At 40.9% G+C, this 23,228-nt stretch overlaps 1 protein-coding gene, 1 long non-coding RNA gene and 1 pseudogene across 2 annotated transcripts; 1 reads left to right on the forward strand and 2 right to left on the reverse strand.

The window, feature by feature from the left end:
- Positions 1 to 1,733: 1,733 nt before the first annotated feature.
- On the reverse strand, positions 1,734 to 4,597 carry LOC146667391 (nuclear receptor subfamily 2 group C member 1 pseudogene; annotated as a pseudogene).
- LOC146667392 (uncharacterized) lies at positions 4,597 to 6,626 on the forward strand. The gene is made up of 3 exons (XR_014911950.1): positions 4,597 to 4,649; positions 4,838 to 4,900; positions 5,222 to 6,626. It is a non-coding gene; the product is annotated as an uncharacterized LOC146667392 (long non-coding RNA).
- A 611-nt stretch (positions 6,627 to 7,237) lies between these two features.
- Positions 7,238 to 22,069, reverse strand: LOC146667393 (uncharacterized). Its single transcript, XM_085408389.1, has 7 exons — positions 21,752 to 22,069; positions 12,046 to 12,471; positions 11,784 to 11,844; positions 8,743 to 8,878; positions 8,111 to 8,206; positions 7,590 to 7,882; positions 7,238 to 7,311 (listed from the first exon to the last, which is right to left on the reverse strand). Exons 1-7 carry the CDS (start codon positions 22,067 to 22,069, stop codon positions 7,238 to 7,240), a joined length of 1,404 nt encoding a protein of 467 aa, XP_085264515.1.
- Between the last annotated feature and the right edge of the window lie 1,159 nt (positions 22,070 to 23,228).

The following is a 23,228-nucleotide window of genomic DNA, read 5'->3' on the forward strand; positions in this document are numbered from 1 at the left end:
ATTACTGTGCATAATTATTTGGCAACTTAACAAAAAACAAACAATTTCAATTTCAATTATTTATTTTTACCAGTGAAACCAATATAACATCTCCACATTCACAAATATACATTTCTGACATTCAAAAACAAATCAGCGACCAATATAGCCACCTTTCTTTGCAAGGACACTCAAAAGCCTGCCATCCATGGATTCTGTCAGTGTTTTGATCTAGAGCAGGGCAATATGGCCAAAAATATTTATCACGATATATATTTGAAAATTTGCGATAACGATATAACTGACGATATAATTGATGCGAGACAAAATACAACTCCACAACATTACTAGCGCAAAAAGACAACCTTCCATTTATTTTCACTTAAACAAGAAGCTGGTTTTTATGTACATTAAAGCTTTATAAAAATGTAACAGTGCAAATGCAAATTCCTTGCTGAAAGTTTAACCAAAAGGCATTTCCAGTAGAAATGGGCTGACATATCCTTAGCATAACCATGTATAATATCCAACTGCAGTGTGCAGTACGTATTTTTCAGACCATAAGGTGCACGGGATTATAAGGCACATTAAGCGAAACAAAGCAGTCAGATAAATCAAACTTTATTAAACTCATTCTTCTTGCTTCCTCCACTTCTGTACCATTGATTCATTAATGTTGAATTCTCTGGCAGCTGCTCTATTCCCATGTTGTTGCAGTATATTAATGACTAACCTCGTATTGTGGATGGATTATCTCAGTTGTTCTCCTGACTGAAGTTTGGTCCGTTTACAGCATCCTGCCATGCGATTGCATTTGTCTCTAACCATGAGGAACCTTCACGTTAACTTTTATAAATGGAAAAGTGTTAGTGTTCGTCCTCCAGCTTCACTCTTTATGTTATGCTAACATAGCTGTGTCGCTAGCGATCACGTAGCACATCATTATATACCAGCTAGCCCAACTTCAGTAACCCTACAAACGTCACTGCTGTTTAGTTTCCTGTCTTCATTTATGTTGGAAGTGATAGCAGAGCTGTACGTTTGATTTTTTTCAGAAATCTCTCAGTCAGAACATGCAATATCATGCTTAGGTAACTAGCGAAACTAGCGAGCTAACTTCCGCTAGCTTCCTGCTAACTTCTAACTCCGTTAAATGTAATACATTTTGTTTTCATGAATGCCTGGAAGTTAAACTTCATAGTTACACCTGGTAAAGCAGCAATGCTGATCGTTTTATTAAAGATGAAAGAATTTAGACAGTTTTTAACTCTCAGTGATGCTGCAGTGTTCGTTTGACCTGAAGAGGGGGTTTAGGACCCAGATTACTCCCAGATTTAAGAGCATCTTAGCACGACAAATACGACAATAACGACGGCCGCTTGCATGTTCTGCAAAAAAATGTGCTTTGTCGTGTATCTGACGGACAAACACCAAACCAGTTCCACATCACTGAAGTTGCACCGTTTTTACAAACCAATTCTGGTTCATCTGTTTCACTCAACAATCGGCCATGTGCGTATGAAAACAAAGGCACTGCGCATGCGCGTTTTACTCATATTCTATCGCGATATTTCATTTTCCTATCGTTGCTGTAGATAAAATGCTGTTAGTTTGGTATTTGGTCCTAATCCGCTTGCCGTACCTCCGTGTAGGTGTGTGTATGTTTTGAGTGGTATAGGCGCCATTCCGTTATTGAATCCAAGCATGTAAGTTCTCTGCTGCTGTGCTGGTTAATAAAACCACGTTAACTGAGATTACTGCTTCATCATTATCATACTGGTGAACATACAACATGGTGTCAGAAGTGGGATATTATCTATGCCCGGATGATCAGGGCTGAAGAGTACAATAGCTTTGAGGTAGGCATATTCATACGAGTCGGGGGAAAGCTTGGACACGCTGTTACAGAACTCCTGCATCCTCCAAATGTGCTCCATCACTATTTTCACTCTCTCTGGGGACAGCTTCTCTTCCTGTAAGCTGGTCTGGAGATGGTTGATAATAGCACTTAAGATGGTGCCGACATTCATTACATTTGAACACTGTGCCAGACCCAGGGCAAAAAGTTCATTCCAGCAGGCTTTCATCAGGTTAATGTCATTGTCTTGCCCGCCGAGGGTTTGAAAGGCAGGTATGGAGCGTGCCCAGTGCATAGAGAGAAAAAGTAGCCGTGAAGCCGATTCACAGATGTAGTTGACATTGAGGTACTCTGGCACAGGCAAAGGCATCATAAGCTTGAAAGGGATATGGCTGTCAGAAAGTAGAGGTCCTTCCAGCTCCACCACAGGGCCCGACTGGTCCCCTGATATCAGCTGCATTGTAGCCTCCAAGGACTCTCCTGCTGAGCCATCACCAGGGTGCAGGACTTTGGCCAGGGTGTCAAAAGCTCTCGAGATATCACTTGCAGTTTGTTCATCTCCCTGGATATCAGTCATTGAGCTGTCACCGTTGCTAAGTGTTTCAGCTCCCATCAGATCATTTCCGCTGTCACTCGCTTCTCTGCTCTTGTTGAGGTGGGCAAGGGATGTTACTACATTTGCCAGTGTTCCAAGGTCACCCTGGCATGGGTCCTCCTTTTCAGGTGAAGCTGGAATCAAGATGGTGTTTTCCAGCTTGGAGAAGGGTTGCTGAATGTTGAGCAACATGCTTGACTCAAGCAAACTTGTAGATCGAGCAGTTTCCTTGTCGGATGCAAAAGTAGGTGTAGCAGCCAGAGGGCTACACAAATTCTTGCGGATGTAGATCTTTTCAGTGGAGGCTGCACAGTTGACGGATTTTTCTCTCGCAGTGACTTCAACAGGCTTTCTCTCACACTGAACATTATCATACTGGTGAACATACAACAGTTGCCTAACATTATACCGGTATTACCGTGAACGGTATAATATGGCCCAGCTCTATTTTGATCTGTTCACCATCAACATTGCGTGCAGCAGCAACCACAGCCTCCCAGACACTGTTCAGAGAGGTGTACTCTTTTCTCTCCTTGTAAATCTCACATTTGATGATGGACCACAGGTTCTCAATGGGGTTCAGATCAGGTGAACAAGGTGGCCATGTCATTAGTTTTTCTTCTTTTATACCCTTTCTTGCCAGCCACACTGTGGAGTACTTGGACGCGTGTGATGGAGCATTGTCATGCATGGAAATCATGTTTTTCTTGAAGGATGCAGACTTCTTCCTGTACCACTGCTTGAAGAAGGTGTCTTCCAGAAACTGGCAGTAGGACTGGGAGTTGAGCTTGACTCCATCCTCAACCCGAAAAGGCCCCACAAGCTCATCTTTGATGATACCAGCCCAAACCAGTACTCCACCTCCACCTTGCTGGCGTCTGAGTCGGACTGGAGCTCTCTGCCCTTTACCAATCCAGCCACGGGCCCATCCATCTGGCCCATCAAGACTCACTCTCATTTCATCAGTCCATAAAACCTTAGAAAAACCAGTCTTGAGATATTTCTTGGCCCAGTCTTGACGTTTCAGCTTGTGTGTCTTGTTCAGTGGTGGTCGTCTTTCAGCCTTTCTTACCTTGGCCATGTCTCTGAGTATTGCACACCTTGTGCTTTTGGGCACTCCAGTGATGTTGCAGCTCTGAAATATGGCCAAACTGGTGGCAAGTGGCATCTTGGCAGCTGCACGCTTGACTTTTCTCAGTTCATGGGCAGTTATTTTGCGCCTTGGTTTTTCCACACGCTTCTTGCGACCCTGTTGACTATTTAGAATGAAACGCTTGATTGTTCGATGATCACGCTTCAGAAGCTTTGCAATTTTGAGACTGCTGCATCCCTCTGCAAGATATCTCACTATTTTTGACTTTTCTGAGCCTGTCAAGTCCTTCTTTTGACCCATTTTGCCAAAGGAAAGGACGTTGCCTAATAATTATGCACACCTGATATAGGGTGTTGATGTCATTAGACCACACCCCTTCTCATTACAGAGATGCACATCACCTAATATGCTTAACTGGTAGTAGGCTTTCGAGCCTATACAGCTTGGAGTAAGACAACATGCATGAAGAGGATGATGTGGACAAAATACTCATTTGTATGGTGCGCCGTTTGTAAACTGAAACATGCCGAAATTAACAGCAACATTTTTCTATATTTAGCTCTAAATCTTACAAAAACATGTTTTTTCGAGTCATTTTTTACAACATTTGGTAAAATATTTGTAACTTTTCATATTTAAAACAGGATTTTAAATGTTAAATCTAAATGTTATATATAAATCTAAATGTTATATATAAATCTAAATGTTAAATGTTAAATCTAAATGTTATATATAAATCTAAATGTTAAATGTTAAATCTAAATGTTAAATCTAAATGTTAAATGTTAAATCTAAATGTTATATATAAATCTAAATGTTAAATGTTAAATCTAAATGTTACGGGAAACTAAATATTTAGCTAATATGCAAATTTATTGTACGGGTCAACGGAAATACCAAAATAAAAGCTTCAAGAAAACCTCCCGCGCTAAAGTGTGCCGGTCGTGGTCAGGTTCTGTGTTTGCGCTCCTCTCACGGTCACTTTTGACTGCCATGAGCTGCTTCGACTATTCCCTACGAGCATGTCCAGCGATTTAGCTGAAAACATTGGAAGAGCTGTTTTGTCGGCCATCCAACGATTCAGCAGTAGTGCACCCTCGACCTCACAAACGCCGCAGCACTTGGTAAGTTTATTGTATAGCATTTTGGACGGGTTGATAGCAGTGTTAGCAAAATTAGCAAAGCTAAATTACTTAGCTAGTCCTCAATTATTTCATTTGGTAGGCAGCAGACAGAGATCGAACATCATACAACTCTATTTATTTATTTGGTAGGTAGGTAACAGTCGTTCTTGATGTAAATGTTTCCTTAGGAATCCAGCAATGCACCTGGACCAAGTAGACCTGCCGTCTCCACTGGGATACCATACTGCTCGGTAGGCCTTCTTACACATATCATTTAGCTGACTGATTTTTGTTTTTTCTTTGGTGTAATATGTGACCTTAAATTAAATCCTGTCAAAGTAATGATTCTGATTCTACATACATTTCATCTTCTTAGGGGTCCATCACTAGCAGTGTCACATCACCACCAACAACATTCACAAGTTTTACGTCATATTTTATTACTGTTTTTGCTGTGAAGTGTCTTTTGATTGCTCACTTTCATATTTTAAAACTATTGATAAAATATTACTCTCTAGCTAATCTGTCACAGTACAATTGCGCTCATTGAGATTTTCTGTGCCGTGTTCTAGGATGGTTACCAAGGAAGGCTTCAGATTTCCAAAGAGGAATTGGAAAATGTTCTTTCCCTGAAAACATCTTTTACTGAAGCTGCATCTATCCTTTCCATCTCCAGGCCCACTCTGTATAAGTTACTGCAAGACTACAATATCTCAGAGTCAAAATTCAATGTAATCAGTGACCATGAGTTAGATCAGATAGTGTCCCAGATAAAAACTGAACATCCAAATGTTGGAGGAGTGATGCTGATGGGTCATCTGCGTTCCAAAAACATAGTGGTTCAAAGATGGCGCGTAAGAGAGTCACTGCGGAGGGTGGACTCGGCTGGTGTTCTATCCATACTCGCCGAGAACTGCAGTTGCTCGGCGAGTATATTCTGTGCCTCATCCAAATTTCATATGGCACATAGATGGAAATCACAAACTGATTCGTTGGAAGTTTGTTGTTCATGGTGCAATAGATGGATACAGCAGGATGTTGATGTTTCTTCAGTGCTCCAGCAATAATCGAGCTGAGACTGTGAAAGCCCTCTTTACTGCAGCTGTTGGACAATTTGGCAGACCCCTGCATATCAGGACTGATCATGGAGGAGAGAATGCTCAGATTTGGGAGGACATGCGAGCAAGCAGGGGTGAAAGCTCTGTCTTAATGGGAAGTTCTGTGCACAACCAGAGGGTTGAGCGTTTCAACTGAGACTTAAACAACAACTGTAGCCACATTTAGGCACCTATATTTTATGAATTGGAATCACTTGGTATCCTAGACTTAGAAAATGCAACAGACCTATTTTCCCTTCATTATGTGTTTCTACCACGAATCAACCGCACTTTGAAGGAATTCAAAGCTGGATATAACAATCACTCTATTTCCACTGAAGGTAATAGAACTCCCATCCAGCTTTTTGCCTGCGGAACTCATGTGTCTCATCGTCACAACCCAGAACTTTCTACAGCAGAGGTCTCCATACCCTCCTTGTCAAACTCTGAAAGTAGGTTTGTCCCATTAAATGACAGCGATTTACAAGAGCTATATACAAGCATTCACCCTTTTGAAGAAGACAACAATAATGGTAAAACATTGTTTCAGCGAACACAGCAGTATATTTTTAACAAACTTGTAAATGTGTGACCTCAACCACAGGATACCAGCGATGTTCTAAAGAGTGATGACACTTAGTATTCTTAAATGCTGTACAGCAAATGCGTTTTTTTGTACTACTGCAGAACCCCCCTCCCCTCTAGCAGTGACACCTCCTGCCACATAAGGACTCAGAGTTAATGACTGACAGTGACTCATAGGCTATTCAGAAGGCTACAACCACTTTTAGTTTATGGGTAAAACCAGTTATTCAGATTGCAGTAAAGATCAAATTCACACTGTAACAGTGTAATACAGTATAACAGTGAAATTTATCAACACGGAACAGTCAGTCTTTAAACCAATTCACAAGATTATCTACAGTATTGTTTTAATCATTGTAAAGTTGCAATAGTCTTAATAAATGTTGCTGTTAGATGTCTAAGTAATCCTAGCCTGTTCTACAAAGCATGTTTAGTATACTCTGTGCATAAACTGTTTTGAAATGTCCTTGTTTAAAAAAGAAAAAGCTTAATAAAATTATTAATTGTATTACACCAGTGACTTTATTGATTTGTCGTTGAAAATACAGAGTTAGCATTTTTATAAATCTATTGAAGCTTTGAAAATTATTACATTTCAACATTAAATGCAGTCAGAATTGATTTCAACTTTCTTGTATGAAGCAAAGTTACTTGAAACTACAATTAATGAACAGGATTAGAGTTAACAAACCCACCATTTTAATTTCACTTTTTTGGAACATGTTTAGATGGTGCTGAATAAAGCTCCATTCATGAGTGCTACTAAGAAGCAGTAATGAAAAGCATCATCATCAGCCATTGTTGTTTCATTCACAAAAAGCTGAAGCTCATTTGCACATGTGTGTGCAATCGGGAGATGTTTGCTTTCATCGTGAATGAATGTTATTTTAGGAGCTGGTTGAAAACCTATGGCTGGAATCTTGCTGCTCCTGGTGGCAAGTGTAGGATGTTAAATTTCAGTGTGCATCCATTTGGTGTAGCTGAAAAATAACACACAAAAAAAGTATATTCTGTACAGACCCCAACTGATATCTTGAGATTGACAGATAAAAATGTATTACTTTTTTTTTTTTACTGTTTCAGACACACAGAACATAACAGATTTATTATCTGTAGTCATTTATTAACTTGTTAATGTTCTGTCAAACAATGTTCAGATCAGGTGGTTGTTGCGTTTGTAACATTATAAAAACGAGTGTCGTCAACAAGCCTTTATGCCTTGAGTAAGTAAGTTAGTTTATCTATGAAATCATATTACCTTCAAAAGCACCACTCTCCTGAAAGATGGCCTTCACCAGTAAACGGAAAAACTCCCGCCTTGGCCCCCCAAGGTCAGCAGCATCTTCCTCTGTATCATGTTCATCGCTTGCAAATGTGACATAAAGCATCTCACAGCTTTCTGCAAACTTGGGTCTCTTGAACTGACGCAAAGCAGTTGACCACACATTGGCTCGACTGATATGGAGTTGTCTTGTTCCTGGTGTAATGACTTTCTCACTATGAGCTCTAAGAAGACCTTCAATTTCTTCTTTGCTGAGTTTCTTAAAAGACCTATATAAAAATGGGACAATGACAAACAGATCTCGGGGAAAAATGGAAATTTGCTGTACATTTCACTCAAGTGCACAGAGTTACAACAGATAACTATGTTGTGATAGTCCATATTAAATTAGTCAGAAATGAGCAATTACCTTTGTAATTGTGTAACTGCAAAAAAAATGATGCAAGTAAAGATGCAAATAAGATATTCAATTATCAAAGGTTACTTTCAAATCTTACCTTGAAATATGAACTTCACTTTGTTTATCAGACTCTTCTAGGAGGCTACGCTGAATTGCCTCTTCAAGAGCTTCATCTTCCTCCAGAAAAATAGGGCTAAGTAGATAAGAGATATTAGAAATCATAAAACCTGTCAGCCTTGAAGAATTTCTCACACTACATCATTAAAAAAAAAAAATTTAATGTAAATCCTTAAGTTGCAGTCATTCAGCAAAAAAACCCCCAAACATGCAAATTGGAAACCTGCATCAAAACAATATCCTAAACCAGCGGTCCCCAACCCCTGGGCCTCGGACCGGTACCGGTCCGTGAGTCGTTTGGTACCAGGCCGCGAGAGTTGAGGCTCAGGTGTGAAATGTATAGTTTTCAGGGTTTTTATCGGTTTTCAGTGTTATTTTGTTATCGTTAACTCTGTTTTCCTTGGTCTTTTCATGTGTGTTATGAATAAATCTTCTTTTTATCGGTACAGGTACTAGTTTTATTTTGTTTTATTTATCCGCGACACCTTAAAGGCTGGTGCATGAAAATTTTGTCGGGCATAAACCAGTCCGTGGCGCAAAAAAGGTTGGGGACCGCTGTCCTAAACAACATCTAAAATGAAGGATTTCTTTAACCCCTAGACAACAGCTTACACAAATTCTGCCACATTATATGGAAACATCTGCTGTCCCTCTGCCTGTCCCTCATTTTCACTCTCTTGAATGCAGCTCTCTGTTTCCTGATGCTTGGCCTCACTTTCACCTGGTGTTGTAGACAACGCATGATGCACTGAACAAAGGAAAGAAGGTCAGCATGACTTGCTTCATAATGTTAACAGAGCCTTTATATATCCTTATATTAGTTCAAGTGAAAGTTGGGCACAAATTCCTCCTTGGCTTTAATCACCTGTGATAATCCGTAAACGTTAAAATGGTAAATGGCCTGTTTTTGTATAGCGCTTTTATTTTATTTTTTTTTTTATCTTTATTTAAAGTAAACAAATTTACATATAAAATGTACATACACATACAATTACATATACAAAACCATGAACACATACAAAAAAGGAGAAACAAGGAGGAAAGTCTAGCATCTGAGTCCACACAACGCTCACAAAACTTACAGTTTCAATTCGTTCCAGGGGAAAACTTTCCCAAGTTTCAGGTCCATTGTTCGTCTTCTCCGCAGATCTGTAATGATATGTTTACTCAGCACATCACTACTTATCATCTTTTGTTCAAGTACTCCTTTGGCACGGGTTTTCCAAATATGTGTGTTTATTACACACATTACTAACCAAAAGAGTCTCCTTTTGTCTTCACCCATTTTTTCTTTAAACAAACCATATTTAACTGCTTTGATATTAACATCAACGTCATAGCCAATCTCTGTCATCTTCTGTCTTATCTCAGTTGTCCTATAACAATCCAATAGAAGATGTTCTAGGGTCTCATCTTCATCACAGTCTGTCATAGGACATTTCATGGTGGTAACAAAACAACTCCATTGTACCACCGCTCTCACAGGGAGCCGCCCGAGCGAGATGAGCCACACCACGTCTCTCATGTTTTCAGATAATAATTTGTCATGTATATTTTTAACTATTGAAAGGTTTTCATCTTCATTTGCATACTTGTATTGAATTAAACCTTCATTTTTGATTCCATTAATTTTTTTATAGATATTTTTCGTATTATCTTGGAGAATATTTAAACTATATTGTTCCCATTGACTTGATAAGTCACCAAACATAAGTCTGTGGTATGGAACGCCCGCTCTGGCCCTGCCTCTTTTCTTTTGCCACAATTCTTCTTTCCCTCGAACCCACGGGGCACCCCGAGAAATTGTGCTTTGAATAATTTTAATAAAAGGAATTCGCAAAACAATCTCTAAGTCTGGGACTCCCAAACCCCCGTGCTTCCTACTCTTGTACATAAATTTTCTCTTAGTCACTTCTCGATTGGATCCCCAGATAAATTTAATGCACATCTTACTTATTTTCATTACAGTTGTTCTCGGAGGAGGAAAAATTGTGTCAAGGAAAAGAAGTTTTGAAATTATGTGTGTTTTTACAATATTAATACCTGTTTTATAATTTGTATCTTTATTTTCCCATTTTATAATTTCCATTTTAATTTCATTTTCTTTCTTATTCCACTTTAGTAAACTAGAGTCAGTATTATCAATCCATATACCCAAAATTTTAATTTCCCTACAAAGAGAGATCGTCATTTTAGGTTGTCTGGTCTGATGTCCAAGCCACACCCCTTCAGTTTTGTCTTGGTTCAGCTTGGCACCTGATGCCTGTTCGTAGTGGTGTAATATCTCCATAACTGAAGACAGTTCGTTTTGGTTTCTGATTATCACAGTCACGTCATCTGCATACGCCAAAGCTGCGATTTTATGGGATTTGTCAAGGACGTATCCCTTAATCAGTTTGTCATCATTGATCCTTTTCAGTAAGGGGTTAATGGCAAGGACATATATTCTAATTTTTGCCTCATAACTTTTGCACTGTAGCAATGGATGAAAACATCTCCGAACAATAATCTCTAATTACTTGTCTTTTCCCCTCTTCTTTAAAAACTGACTTTCCATGTTTATCTTTAATTGAGACAATAAAATCATTTCGACTTTTCTTTTGATTATTAAAAATCATATAATCACTGTTCCCGTGAAAGTCAGTACGTCGCAACATATTAAATAAAACTTCTCTATTGACCCGATCAATGTCCTCTTTAAGAGACATCAGTTGATTTTCCTCCTCCTCTTCCTTCTCCTCCTTATTTCTTAAATATATATATCTACTCACATCTTCATTATATTTTACATTCTTTGCATGGTTTAATTCTCTCGCTTTAAATTTAAAAAATTGACACATACGTCGTTTAAGAAGCTCCCAAAGTTCCGAGAAAGAAGTAGTAAAAATCTTAAGATGTCATATTTTCTTAATTTCAGATTTAACTTCGGACACAAGCAACTCGTCTGCTAACAAGGATGTATTCAATTTCCAATAGTTCAAAAATTCATGGGGACAACAAGATACTGTTGCCATAACCACCATATGATCAGAAAAGTCTGTTAAAAGAGTGTCATATTTCAGACCTTGAACATTATGTGATATGTAGAATCTATCAATCCTTGTTTTAGTTAACGAATCGAATCTAGTGTAATGGACGGTATGTGGATGCAAGTGCCTGTATAAATCACGAAGTGCTGCTTCCTTAAAAACCTTAACCAACAATTTGCTTTCTCGCAATTCTCTAGCGCTTTTACTAGTCCCCCCTAAGGACCCCCAAAGCGCTTTACACACCCAGTCATCCACCCATTCACACACACATTCACACACTGGTGGAGGCAAGCTACAGTTGTAGCCACAGCTGCCCTGGGGAGGACTGACAGAAGCGAAACTGCCATATCGCGCCATCGGCCCTTCTGGCCAACACCAGTAGGCAGTAGGTGAAGTGTCTTGCCCAAGGACACAACGACCGAGACTGTCCGAGCCGGGGCTCGAACCGGCAACCTTCCGATTACAAGGCAAACTCCCAACTCTTGAGCCACGATCGCCCCAATCGGACAAATTAATGATGCTCTCATCAAACAAACCCCCCAGGAATTATTACGCACTGCAGTAACAAAATCTAACTGGTCATTGAGCTTAGAACCTCACTAGGTTTTCATTCACGTCACATACCTCGTCTTCTCCGGCAGACTGGACTTTCAAAGTCACTGTCAGACAGCTCTTCTGGTTCCTCCTGAGGGACAAGAAAGCATGTTCTACATAAAATCAAATACAGTTGCACCAAATCACTGGTAACACAGAGACACATGGCTGCACTAAAAACTGTTTACACCTGCTAAAAGTGCAATATTAATTAATTAAGAAAATTACGTTAAGGGAACAGACTCACTTTTTAGACAATAAATATTTCTGCACTGCAATATAAAATGTTTACCTGTGCAGGTGTTTGTATCCCTGCCATTATATAGAGGCAGGTGGTGGAACAAATCGAGCCAACTTCTTGGCCACCCCAAAGAAAACTGCTAAAAACATTTGGTTTCATTAGTCGTTTACATCCTCTAATTGTACTCAAATACTCAAAAGGGAATGTCTGGCTAGTTGACAGTGCAAACGTTCTTCTGAAGATTGCTGCGATTTCTTCTCTAAGTTGTGCTTCAGACCAGTCAGATGTAAAGGAGATCTTCCCAATAAGGCCATCTTGTGCTAGTTTTGCTTGTGAATCTCCTCTCGGTATGAGAAACGTTGATGCTGAAGACAAGGGCAAGCACACAACATCTTTTGTATAGTGTTTGCAGGTCTTGTTTTTTCTCACAAAATGTGAGCGCGTAGCATGAGCTTGAGGAACTGATGGAAGAGGAACCTGAAATGAATTCAAACACAGATACAGATAGACACCTATGCATTACAATACATCCATAAGGTTTCTGTTATCTGTTCATTAAAAAACAAAACAAAACAAAAAACTGTAGACTCAGACCATCTTACTATTGTCTACCCATTACACAGAAAACTGAAGGAGGAATGCCAGCATCTGGTGGTGTCCATGACTTCAAGACTTCAGGCTGTCATTGCCAACAAAGGGTTTTGAATAAAGTAATAGAAATGATCATTTTATTTTCAGTTATTTAATTTGTCTAATTACCTTAGGTATCGGATATCTGCCGATACCGATATGAATCCGATATAGTGTTTTTTAACTCATTCACTGCCATTGACGTCTATAGACGTCAATTGAAAAACTTACGTTGACTGCCATTGACGTCTATAGACGTCAATTACGTTTTTCAATGGGAGGGGGCAGGTGTGGGATTTGAAGGGGAAGGTGACTGGAAAGGCAGAAAAACCCCAAGGGCACCTTACAACACCGACCCTGATAGCAGGCTAGACGGTGACCTAGGCAGGCACCAACTTGAAAAACTGAAGCCCACCAGCAGTAAAAGTAGACCTGCAAGGAGGTGCAGGGTTTGCGCACGTAAGGGATTGCGCAGTGAGACAAAAATGTGGTGCAAGTCTTGTTGTGTGCCCTTGCATCCCGGAAAGTGTTATAATGATTACCACACAAAAGTGAATTATTCATTGTGAATAAATGTTTCACTATGTACATTTTATTTTTTCATATATTTGTAAATAAATTGTTTTGATAAAACATAACCTTTCTCAGTGTTATTTCTGTTTTATAGAAGTGAAAAACTATTTTATATGTTAGAGGTGTCACAAAGCAAGAAATATTAGTGTCAAAGGCACTTTTCTGCTTGAAATGTATTTTTCACAAAAAGCTCGTTTTCTCCCTTTTTTTGGTCAAAACAGGCATTTTTGGTGGAACCCACCTCTCTTCTACAGCTGATTACTAAAGAATGGAAAATGGTAGAAACAAGCTTTTTTTTTGGATGAAAGAAGAGAGTCTGTTCTTCATTTTGGTAGGTTCAGCGTTTATATGATCATAACACACAGTTTTCTGTGGCTCTTCAAAAATGAGTAAAAATGCTCAAAAACCCTGGCAGTGGGGAGTTACCTGATTTGAAAATGGCTGGCAGTGAATGAGTTAATCAACAAAACTGTCTTTTTAAATATCTTGCTGCATTTTGTATAAGTTCATACTCAAGTTTAAAACAACAACTACACTAAAGCTATTCTGTTATACCTGTATGCAAAAAAAAAAAAAAATTCATAGTAATCAACCTTAATTTTATGTAGTGTGAAAAAAAATGCACAGAAATCAATTATTTTTCAAGAAATATTAAATAGATTCAACATCTTTCTTCAACAAAATTGCAGACTGCACAGATGGTACCTTCCCAAAGGAAAAAGTACTATAGCTTACTAGGGTATATATATTAGACTTAATAGTCACTATATACAGTAATTGACTTGTATTCATTTTACATCAAATTAAAACTTTGGGTGTCAGATAATTATTTATTAAAAGCTAGACATTTTAAATGAGAATAAGAAAGAAAAGTATGTCTTTGTGCCCCCTTTTCCCTGTTAATGCCCTATCAGCCCCCCTGGCTAAACTTTGCTAGATCCGCCCCTGCACAGTTACCAGCCGTCAGCTACGTAGAAAAAGATCCTGGTGTAGAAAGTAATATTAAATAAATTCTAACAACAGCTTATCAAGCTTAAACGTGCTGCTGTTGTTCAGCCGCTGGTTTCCTCTTTTTTTTTTTTTTTTTTTTTTTTTGCCTGTCCCGTTTGGCTCTTTTGCCATCAGAATTGTTGTCTAAAGGCAAAGAAAGATGCCCAACGGATTTACTTTACCAAATTGACCATCCCAGCCTTGCCGTAATGGTCCATTTGATTCACCTTTTATTGTTTATTTTATTTTCACTTACTGAATACGGGACAGATATGACTGGGGGAAAGAAGGGGAGAAAGAAAGAGGGAAAGAGAAACAGCTGAGAAGAGGGACGGGGGAGAAGGGCAAAAAACAAAAACCAACAGAATGAGCAGGAAAAAATAAAAAATAAAAAATCCATATATCAATCACCTGGATCACCTGCTGAGAAAGAAAAAAGAAAACAAGCAGAAGAGAACAAGAGTAATAGAATAAACAGCATCACAATGATATATGGGAATATGACAGTAAATACTAAATATTAAACATTATTGTGCAGCACATAAGATCAACAGAACAGTGTGCTTTGAGGTAGGAGCCAAAAAGGGTGTAGTTTGTGGGTGTGATCACCCGTGTGTACACCTGTGAGCATGGACGCGCTTGTTTTTTTAAAAGGTTCCTTCATGTAATGATCTGCTAGAGGGTGTGGGGGGGCCACAGCCCCGTCCTCCAGGGCATGAAGCAGGTATGGAGGAGATCAAAACTCCAGACATCCAGAGGCCCCCAGAACACAAGAGACCAAGGAAGACCAACAGAGGGGCAGCCGCGCCACTGTCCCAGAAAGAGCTGAGGAGAGTCCCAGATGAGGGCTCACTCAACAGCCGCGGAGCAGAATCCAGGGGGAGTTGCAGTGACGCGCCCATGAGCTCCACCGGCAGCCAGCCGTGCCTGAGTGACCCAGCCCCAGGCCGAGAGGCCGGGGGCACCCCACCTCCGAAGTGGCCCGAGCGAGCCCCAGGCTCCAGGCCCCGATACGTGGCCGCCAAGGAGTGAGCCGGTGTGTACCTGGACGCCCATCCCCGGACACAAAGAACCACCAATGCACCGACACCTGAGGGAGTCCGCCACTGGCAGGGGAAGTGGTGGTAGGGGGAGATAGGCCTCCAAACCTTGGAGGGCCTGAGATGTCCCCAGAGAGGTGGCGCCTGACATCCAACCTGACATATAGACACAGAAATACAGGCACACACATATACAAACATCCATTCCCACCCTCATGCTCTCATATGCACTTACTCCACACTCAACCAACGTGGAGACAGACATAAAGAGACGCTGTACACACGATCACACTCCCAAAGCGTACTCTACGAACCGGGTCTAGGTACCCTTGCCCCTGGAGGGGGAACTGCACCCAGACCCAGGTGGTGTTACCCTCTTCCCTGCGGTGGGGGGAGGCAGACCGCCCCGACTCCGCAGCAGCAGGGAGGCCCCACACTCCAGACCGCAGTCGGACGGCCAACTCCTCCTCCTAGCCCCCCCGCTCCAGCAGGTCGCAGAGAACGGGGGTGAGAGAAGACTCCAAACCTCCCTCCACCCGCTCATTGTAGTGTTGATGCATGTGTGTTCTAAGGTGCATTTAAAACCCAGGAGGGCATGGAGCTACCTGCCAGAGAGCAGCAGGTAAGCGCATGGTCCCTCCTGCTAGCCCTCAATGTCTACGTGTATTTAACCTTGAGAGGTGGGCAACGACGCCAGGGGTGGGGTGTACACCCTGATGGTACTTTGGATTCCGTGTATCGTGCCCACCCCCAAGATCCTATATGTATGTGTAATGAGAGTGTGAGTAATGTGAATGTCTAAGTTGTGGTTTCCTCTTTCCGGTGCAAAGTGGGCCAAAAACAAACAAGAGAGACGGACTCGCGACAGAAAAGCCGATCAGCTGATCATTAACCAGTTTCATGATTGAAATAGCAGCAAGAAGAGGCAGTCGCTTGTTAAGCTTAACGCAGGAATGCTTTACATTCAGAGATGGACTTACACACTTGCTGTACTTCTCTCGGGGATAACTTTGTCGGAGATGAAATGCCGGGTTGCTAGCGAAGCTCCAAATGCTACCCAGACCACCGACAGGTCCCGCATGCCACAGCCGCTCTATCACATGATGCATACTGCTCCGACGTGCTAACGTTCTGAGGCGAGTTACGGCTTGTTGCAAGTTTTGTGAGGTGCTTTCGTGATATTTAATGGATCGGATTACATTTTTTATTTTTCTCCGATATCCGATCCAGTAATTTAGGTCAGTATCGGACCGATACCGATACGTAATATCGGATCGGTCCATCTCTAATTTCTATTACTTTATTCAAAACCCTTTGTTGGCAATGACATCCTGAAGTCTTGAAGTCATGGACACCACCAAATGCTGGCATTCCTCCTTACTAAGGCTCTGCCAGGCCTTTACTGCATTGGCTTTCAGTTGCTGTTTGTTTGTGGGCCTTTCTGTCCTAAATTTAGTCTTCAACAAGTGAAATGTATGCTCAACTGGGTTAAAATCCAGTGACTGACTTGGCCATTCAAGAATATTCTATTTCTTTACTTTAATTTAAAGTCATGGGGTGCTTGGACTGTATGTTTTGGGTCATTGTCCATCTGTATTATTAAATGCTGCCTAATCAATGTGACTACTTTTAGCTGGACTTGAGCAGACAGTATGTCTCTGAACACATTCAGCTGCTTCAGTCCTGTGTGACATATTCAGTAAACACTACCAGTGCCACTGGCAGCCATGCATGCTCAAACCATCACACTGCCTCTGCCATGTTTTACAGATGATGTGGTATGCTTTGGATCATGAGCCGTTCCACCCTTCTCCATACTTTTTTCTTGCCATCATTCTGATAGAGGTTGATCTTGGTTTTATCTGTCCAAAGAATGTTTTTCCAAAATTTAGCTGGCTTTTACTAGATTTTTGTTTTGTTTTGTTTTGTTGTTAAGTCCATTCTAGCCTTTCTATTCTTGAGGCTTATGAGTGGCTTGCACCTTGCAGTGAACCCTCTGTATTAGGGCTGTTCGATATGACGATATGAAAACATCTATCGTTTCATATTATACGCTATCATTGGTTCTGTGGTGTCGCAAAAATTTTTTTACGGCAATATTTTTCATTGTTTTGATGGTCACTGTAGTGGCTGTATTAATTTCTTAATTTTCTTTTTTCTGTTATGTTCTCTTTGACCGCATGTTGTCTGTTCACAGTAAAATTTTCAAAATGCAAACACTACGTCTCAAATCAATTTCAGGCCTTTTATCTGCTTAATTGGTAATTACATCATCATTTTAATATGGATACCCTAAATTAAAGCTGAGTCTGCACATCATGTCCATGATATAATTTTGATTGGAATATGTTTCAGTAAACGGGCAACAAAATAAAACTTGTTAGGGTCCAAATACACACTGACCTAACTGCAGGCCTTTTCTACTCTAATTGAGTGCTCAAAGCACTTTATACAACAGATCTCATTTACCCATTCACAGGCACAGATTAATACAAGCACTTTTTCTGTACTTAGACAAACCAATGGGTTTATCTAAGTATGACTGTGTGCGAACACAGTCATACTTAGATAAACCCATTGGTAGCTGTAGATTAGAGCACCTGGGGACTGAATCACCAACTTGACCAACAATCACCAAATGCTAATCTACAAGGTACAAGAGGTTCAGTTTTCTGTGTAATGGGTAGACAATAGTAAGATGGTCTGAGTCTACAGTTTTTTGTTTTGTTTTGTTTTTTAATGAACAGATAACAGAAACCTTACGGATGTATTGTAATGCATAGGTGTCTATCTGTATCTGTGCTTGAATTCATTTCAGGTTCCTCTTCCATCAGTTCCTCAAGCTCATGCTACGCGCTCACATTTTGTGAGAAAAAACAAGACCTGCAAACACTATACAAAAGATGTTGTGTGCTTGCCCTTGTCTTCAGCATCAACGTTTCTCATACTGAGAGGAGATTCACGAGCAAAACTAGCACAAGATGGCCTTATTGGGAAGATCTCCTTTACATCTGACTGGTCTGAAGCACAACTTAGAGAAGAAATACAGTGGGGCAAAAAAAGGTATTTAGTCAGCCACCGATTGTGCAAGTTCCCCCACTTAAAATGATGACAGAGGTCAGTAATTTGCACCAGAGGTACACTTCAACTGTGAGAGACAGAGTGTGAAAAAAAAAAATCCATGAATTCACATGGTAGGATTTGTAAAGAATTTATTCGTAAATCAGGGTGGAAAATAAGTATTTGGTCACCTCAAACAAGGAAAATCTCTGGCTCTCACAGACCTGTAACGTCTTCTGTAAGACGCTTTTCTGTCCCCCACTCGTTACCTGTATGAATGGCACCTGTTTGAACTCATCATCTGTATAAAAGACACCTGTCCACAGCCTCAAACAGTCAGACTCCAAACGCTGCTATGGCCAAGACCAAAGAGCTTTCGAAGGACACCAGGAAAAGTATTGTAGACCTGCACCAGACTGGGAAGAGTGAATCTAAAATAGGCAAGCAGCTTGGTGTGAAAAAATCAACTGTGGGAGCAATCATCAGAAAATGGAAGACTTTTTTTTTTTTTGTGGGAAATGAGACCAACTGTGATAAGTGACTATAATACCATAACCTGGTAAGACCCACACAGGTTGTCCTAAAATTGTAATTTAAATAAAGTAAATGCTTAAACACTCCTAGCAACACTTCTCCAGTAAAACTAACTTTATTGTCACATTCAAGAACAGACGATAGCAAGTCAACATTCACTGATGTCATCTGAAGTTTAGCCCAAGAGGAGCTTTGGTGTTTAGTTTTCTGATCCACAGGTCCTCATGTCTCCTCCTCTGTCCCCCCCGTCCATGATGCACAGGACTGCAGTCCCAGGATACCCAGGGAGTTTGGTGAGTGGATTTGAAAATGTTTGACTAGAGGAGTATTCAATCTGTCTGTCCTAATGTTATACAAATGTTGTTTCAATCTTTCCGTCAGAGTCTGACCCGTTTCACCGACATATATTAACAAACACTGTTCACAAATGATACCATAAACTATATTTCTACTATTGGGTGTAAAGTTGTCCAGAATTGGAGCTCCAGCACCACCATGTGGGTTAAACAGGTATTGCACTGCATTTAAAAAATGCTGGTCTAAGCTTTGTGTTCTTCCCTGTCGGTGGCCTCCAAGTCTGGTTCTAACCAACATATCTTTAAGGTTTTTATTTTTCCTGTTGGCCACTATTGTTCTACAGTTTTGAAAGGGGGGGGGGTATATCAGTTAGAAATCTAAAGTTCATTTTGAAGGTCCTGTTCAAAGGTAAGTATGAGGTAGAGTACATTGTGATCAGATGCAAAATTTCCTTATCCTCCTCTGCCCCCCCCGTCCCTGACTAGCTACTTGGGGTGAGAGAATCTCTCCCTCTCTGGAACCCAATTCCGATAGGGTCTTACTCTTAATTGTTCTCAGGAATCTTTTTGAGTACCCCCTTCGTCTGAGGCTTTGGAACAAGATCATAATGGACTTCTGGAGGTCTATTTCACGGGAGGAGATTCTGTAAAATCTAATAATCTGCGATTTCACAATTCCCCTGAATGTATGTTTGGGGTGATAGCTAGCTTTGTGAAGGAGTGCATGGGTGTCAGTTGGTTTAAAGTACACCCGAGTAAGTATTTTCTTCTGCTGTTCATTTAACTGCTCGAAGAAAACCGTTGTATCTAAAAAGTTGACCTCATTTGCGTCTAATGTATACTTTACTTTAATTGACCCGTGATGATTATTCAACACGCTAATGAACTCATCAAACTCCTCCCTGCTGTGTGACCAGGCTCCTATGATGTCATCAAGAAACCGAAGATAAAAAAGAGGCTTACATTGGCATTTACTCAACGCACCCGCTTCCCATTCACTCATATAGAGGTTGGCATAAGAGGGAGCATATCTGTGCCCCATTGCTGTTCCTTCCACCTGCAGGTATCGATTGCCATTGAACTCAAAGTCATTACACCTCAAGCAAAGTTCTAAAAGCTGTAACACCTCCTCATCTGGTCTCTGAGCATCCAGATTCCTTCTAAAGATGTTTCGTACTGTACTTAAGCCTAAATCCGTATTAATGTTTGTATATAAGCTCTCGATGTCAATTGTGAATAACAGGGCATTGCTGGGTAGCACTAATCGTCTAACAACTTCCAAAAAATGGTAGGTGTCTTTCAAGTAGCTCTGATGTTTAGTAGAGAGAGGACCCAGGAAATGATCTATGTACAGGGAGACGTTATAAGTGGCGCTACTGCAGTCAGACACTATAGGTCTGCCCGACGGCACCCGATGTGGTATTGGTCAGCTTTCCGGTTCTTTATGGATTTTAGGTAGCAAATAAAATTGTCTTTCACGGGGGGAAGTAGGTCCAAACAAAAAGTCCCGCTGTTTAGCGGTGATGTATTTTTTGTAATATAGCCGATTAATGACGGCGTAAATCTGACTCTGGGACGTTTTTTGTAAACTCTCCCCAATTGGTCTATAATATTTGGTATTTACAAGTTGTCTGTGTGCCTCCCCTACATACTGTTGTTTGTCCATGATGACAATTTTACTGCCCTTATCTGCAGGTGTAATCACAATGTTTTTGTTTTCCTGCAGCTCCCTAATTATTTCCCTCTCCTCCTCAGCCCGTCCCATCCCTCCATCTATGAACAGAAGAAACTGATGAAAATTATGAATGTCTGACTGTATGAGTTCCTTCACCTCCCCACTAATCTGTTCCCATGTTGGCTCCCAGTGAGACGGTAAGGTAAACTTTGCCTCTGTATTACCTTTGTTTTTATAATTGGTTTGTGAGAAATAATCCATAAGTTTGATTCTTCTGTGATATAAATGAAGATCTTTTCGTAAACCAAGCCTATCATATGATTTTGGAATCGGTATGTAGGTTAAGCCCCGTTCCAGTAAGTGCACTTGCTTTTCTGTGGGGCAGAACAATTCAGATAGATTTAATACATTACAATTCGAGTTCCATGATAGATCAGTAGACGGTGTCCCTCCCTGCTTAGGGTAACAAGCTACTGAAAATCCAGATTAATTTGTTTACACCAGTTCACCAATATGTTTTGGGCTGTTTCTGGTGTCCAGTGGATATTATCCCCCACAGTATTAAACTTATCACCCGGGAGCGGGTTCAGTACCTGAAATCGTTTAATCGCAAAGTTGTTGATGCTGGTTAGATTCTGTTCTTTTGGAAGCAGAGGTGAAAAATTAATTAAGGGAAAGAATACATCGGCATTTGGAAAGACAGATTGTGCCCTTTTATAGAGCATTCTCAATTGTTTATTGGAAGTTTTATCTGCATCTTGGTCCCTGTTATTGATTCCGATGGATAAAACTACTAATTTGACATCTGGATGGATTGGTGTCTTTTCCAGAATCTGGAGAAAATGGTAAAATGAAGCCCCTGGGTAACTATCAATTTGTATATTATCATTATTGTAAGCTGGTACACGATTTAGGTTGGAGTCCCCTAAGAACCAAACTGGTCGAGTCCCACGAAATACCCAATCTATGATTTTTCTGCCCTTGCGGGCTTTATGATACGTCAGGTGACACTGGTTAATATTTTCAACCTGTTGATTCTCGGTGGCTGTCTGTCTCTCTTGTCTGTTTTCTGTTGTTACAGGAGCGGAGCCCCGGGAGGAGCCAAGTTTGGTTGGAGGAGCGGCAAGGTGGTCATTTTTGTGGTCAGATGGGGTCTTCATGCCTTTGTGTTTAGTCACACTGTGGTTTACAGACCCCCCCATCATCATGTTGGAGTTGTTTCCCACCAAGTTCGTTCGGCCGCTTACACTCCTTTCACCAATGGAGTTAAAGTCCATGCTTTGTGCTCCCCCAGGGGGCGTCCCTGCATCATTAGCTGAGGCCCTGGCAGCAGAAGAAAAGGTTTTGCTGGTCGTTTGAGACCTCTTGCTGCAGGTTTGTATCTCTGGGCTGGTCTGTAATACCGAGACATTAGAGTATACATTTTTAGACAGATGAAGTGAATGGGACTTAGTTGTGATCACATTTTTCTGTGGATCGGATCTAATTTGTACCTCACTTCTATTTGCTCTATTTGTAGATTTTTCCCAATTTGTTGTGGATTGGAACAAATCCTCGTCAGTCTGAGGGGCCACAGGCCTAACCTCAAGTCCCCCAGGTCTCTCCCCCTCCCCTAGAATCAACTCTGGATGTGAAGTCGAGAGGGGACAAAGGCTCGTGAGGAGGACACGATGGCACAGGAGGCCTTTCATCTGTTGGTTTTGGACCAAGAGTAAACTCAGTGGACCGCTGGTTGCTATCAGGGAGAACAGGAGAGATAACCCGGTTTGGCAAAGTACTCCCGGTGATATTAAATTGTGGTAGTGGTACATGGTCATCTAATAAGGGAGTCGATTGTGAATCCCGGGCGGTGGGGTTCCTCATGATCTGAACCTCAGGATACAGGGAGGTTTGGTTTAATCTATTGACTTGGCTCAGAGGTGGGAATTCCTCCTCATTCTCTAGGTCTAGTTCCTCCAGTGTTTCCTCTTCCACAGAATCTACAAGCGGCGAGGAAACAGATGTCTGAGCCCTCCAATTGTTCGATCAATAAGGATCTGGTAGCTCCCAGAGTGTCTGCAGCTAATCTAGCTTTATAGCGTTTTATCATCCAATTTGCTGCCACCTGAAAAGCTGTGTCGTCCCAAATTGTATATTGATATTCTAACACGATTTTAGCGTAATGTTGCTGCAGTATGGAGAGGCTATTCTGTAGCCATGTCTGCGTGTTCAGGTTTACTGCCTCCCTGAGTTCCTCCGTGGGGGAGGAAGGTCTAATGAATGCCGTGAGCTTTGTTATCTGTCTAGCCATTCCCTTAGGGGGAGTTTGAGTCAAAATAGCTTTATCAATGATGTTTTTATGGTGTATGGCCTGCATTAATTTGAAATAACTTTTTGCAGTCTGTCTAGTATTTGCATTTAAAGGTTGATATACAGAATAACGGTTACGTTGTGAGC

The sequence above is a fragment of the Rhamphochromis longiceps genome, linkage group LG6, assembly GCF_057381845.1.
Source record: "Rhamphochromis longiceps isolate RC_006_pf linkage group LG6, R_longiceps_female_GT1.1, whole genome shotgun sequence".
In the NCBI taxonomy this organism is placed as follows: domain Eukaryota; kingdom Metazoa; phylum Chordata; class Actinopteri; order Cichliformes; family Cichlidae; genus Rhamphochromis; species Rhamphochromis longiceps.

Coding starts and splice junctions, on each gene's coding strand:
- LOC146667393 (XM_085408389.1), bottom strand. CDS start 22,069: ATGGACTTTAACTCCATTGGTGAAAGGAGTGTAAGCGGCCGAACGAAC. Junction 8,879..11,783: donor AGTCTGCCGGAGAAGACGAG/GTATGTGACGTG, acceptor TCCTTTGTTCAG/TGCATCATGCGTTGTCTACA. Junction 7,312..7,589: donor GGAGAGTGGTGCTTTTGAAG/GTAATATGATTT, acceptor GTTATTTTTCAG/CTACACCAAATGGATGCACA.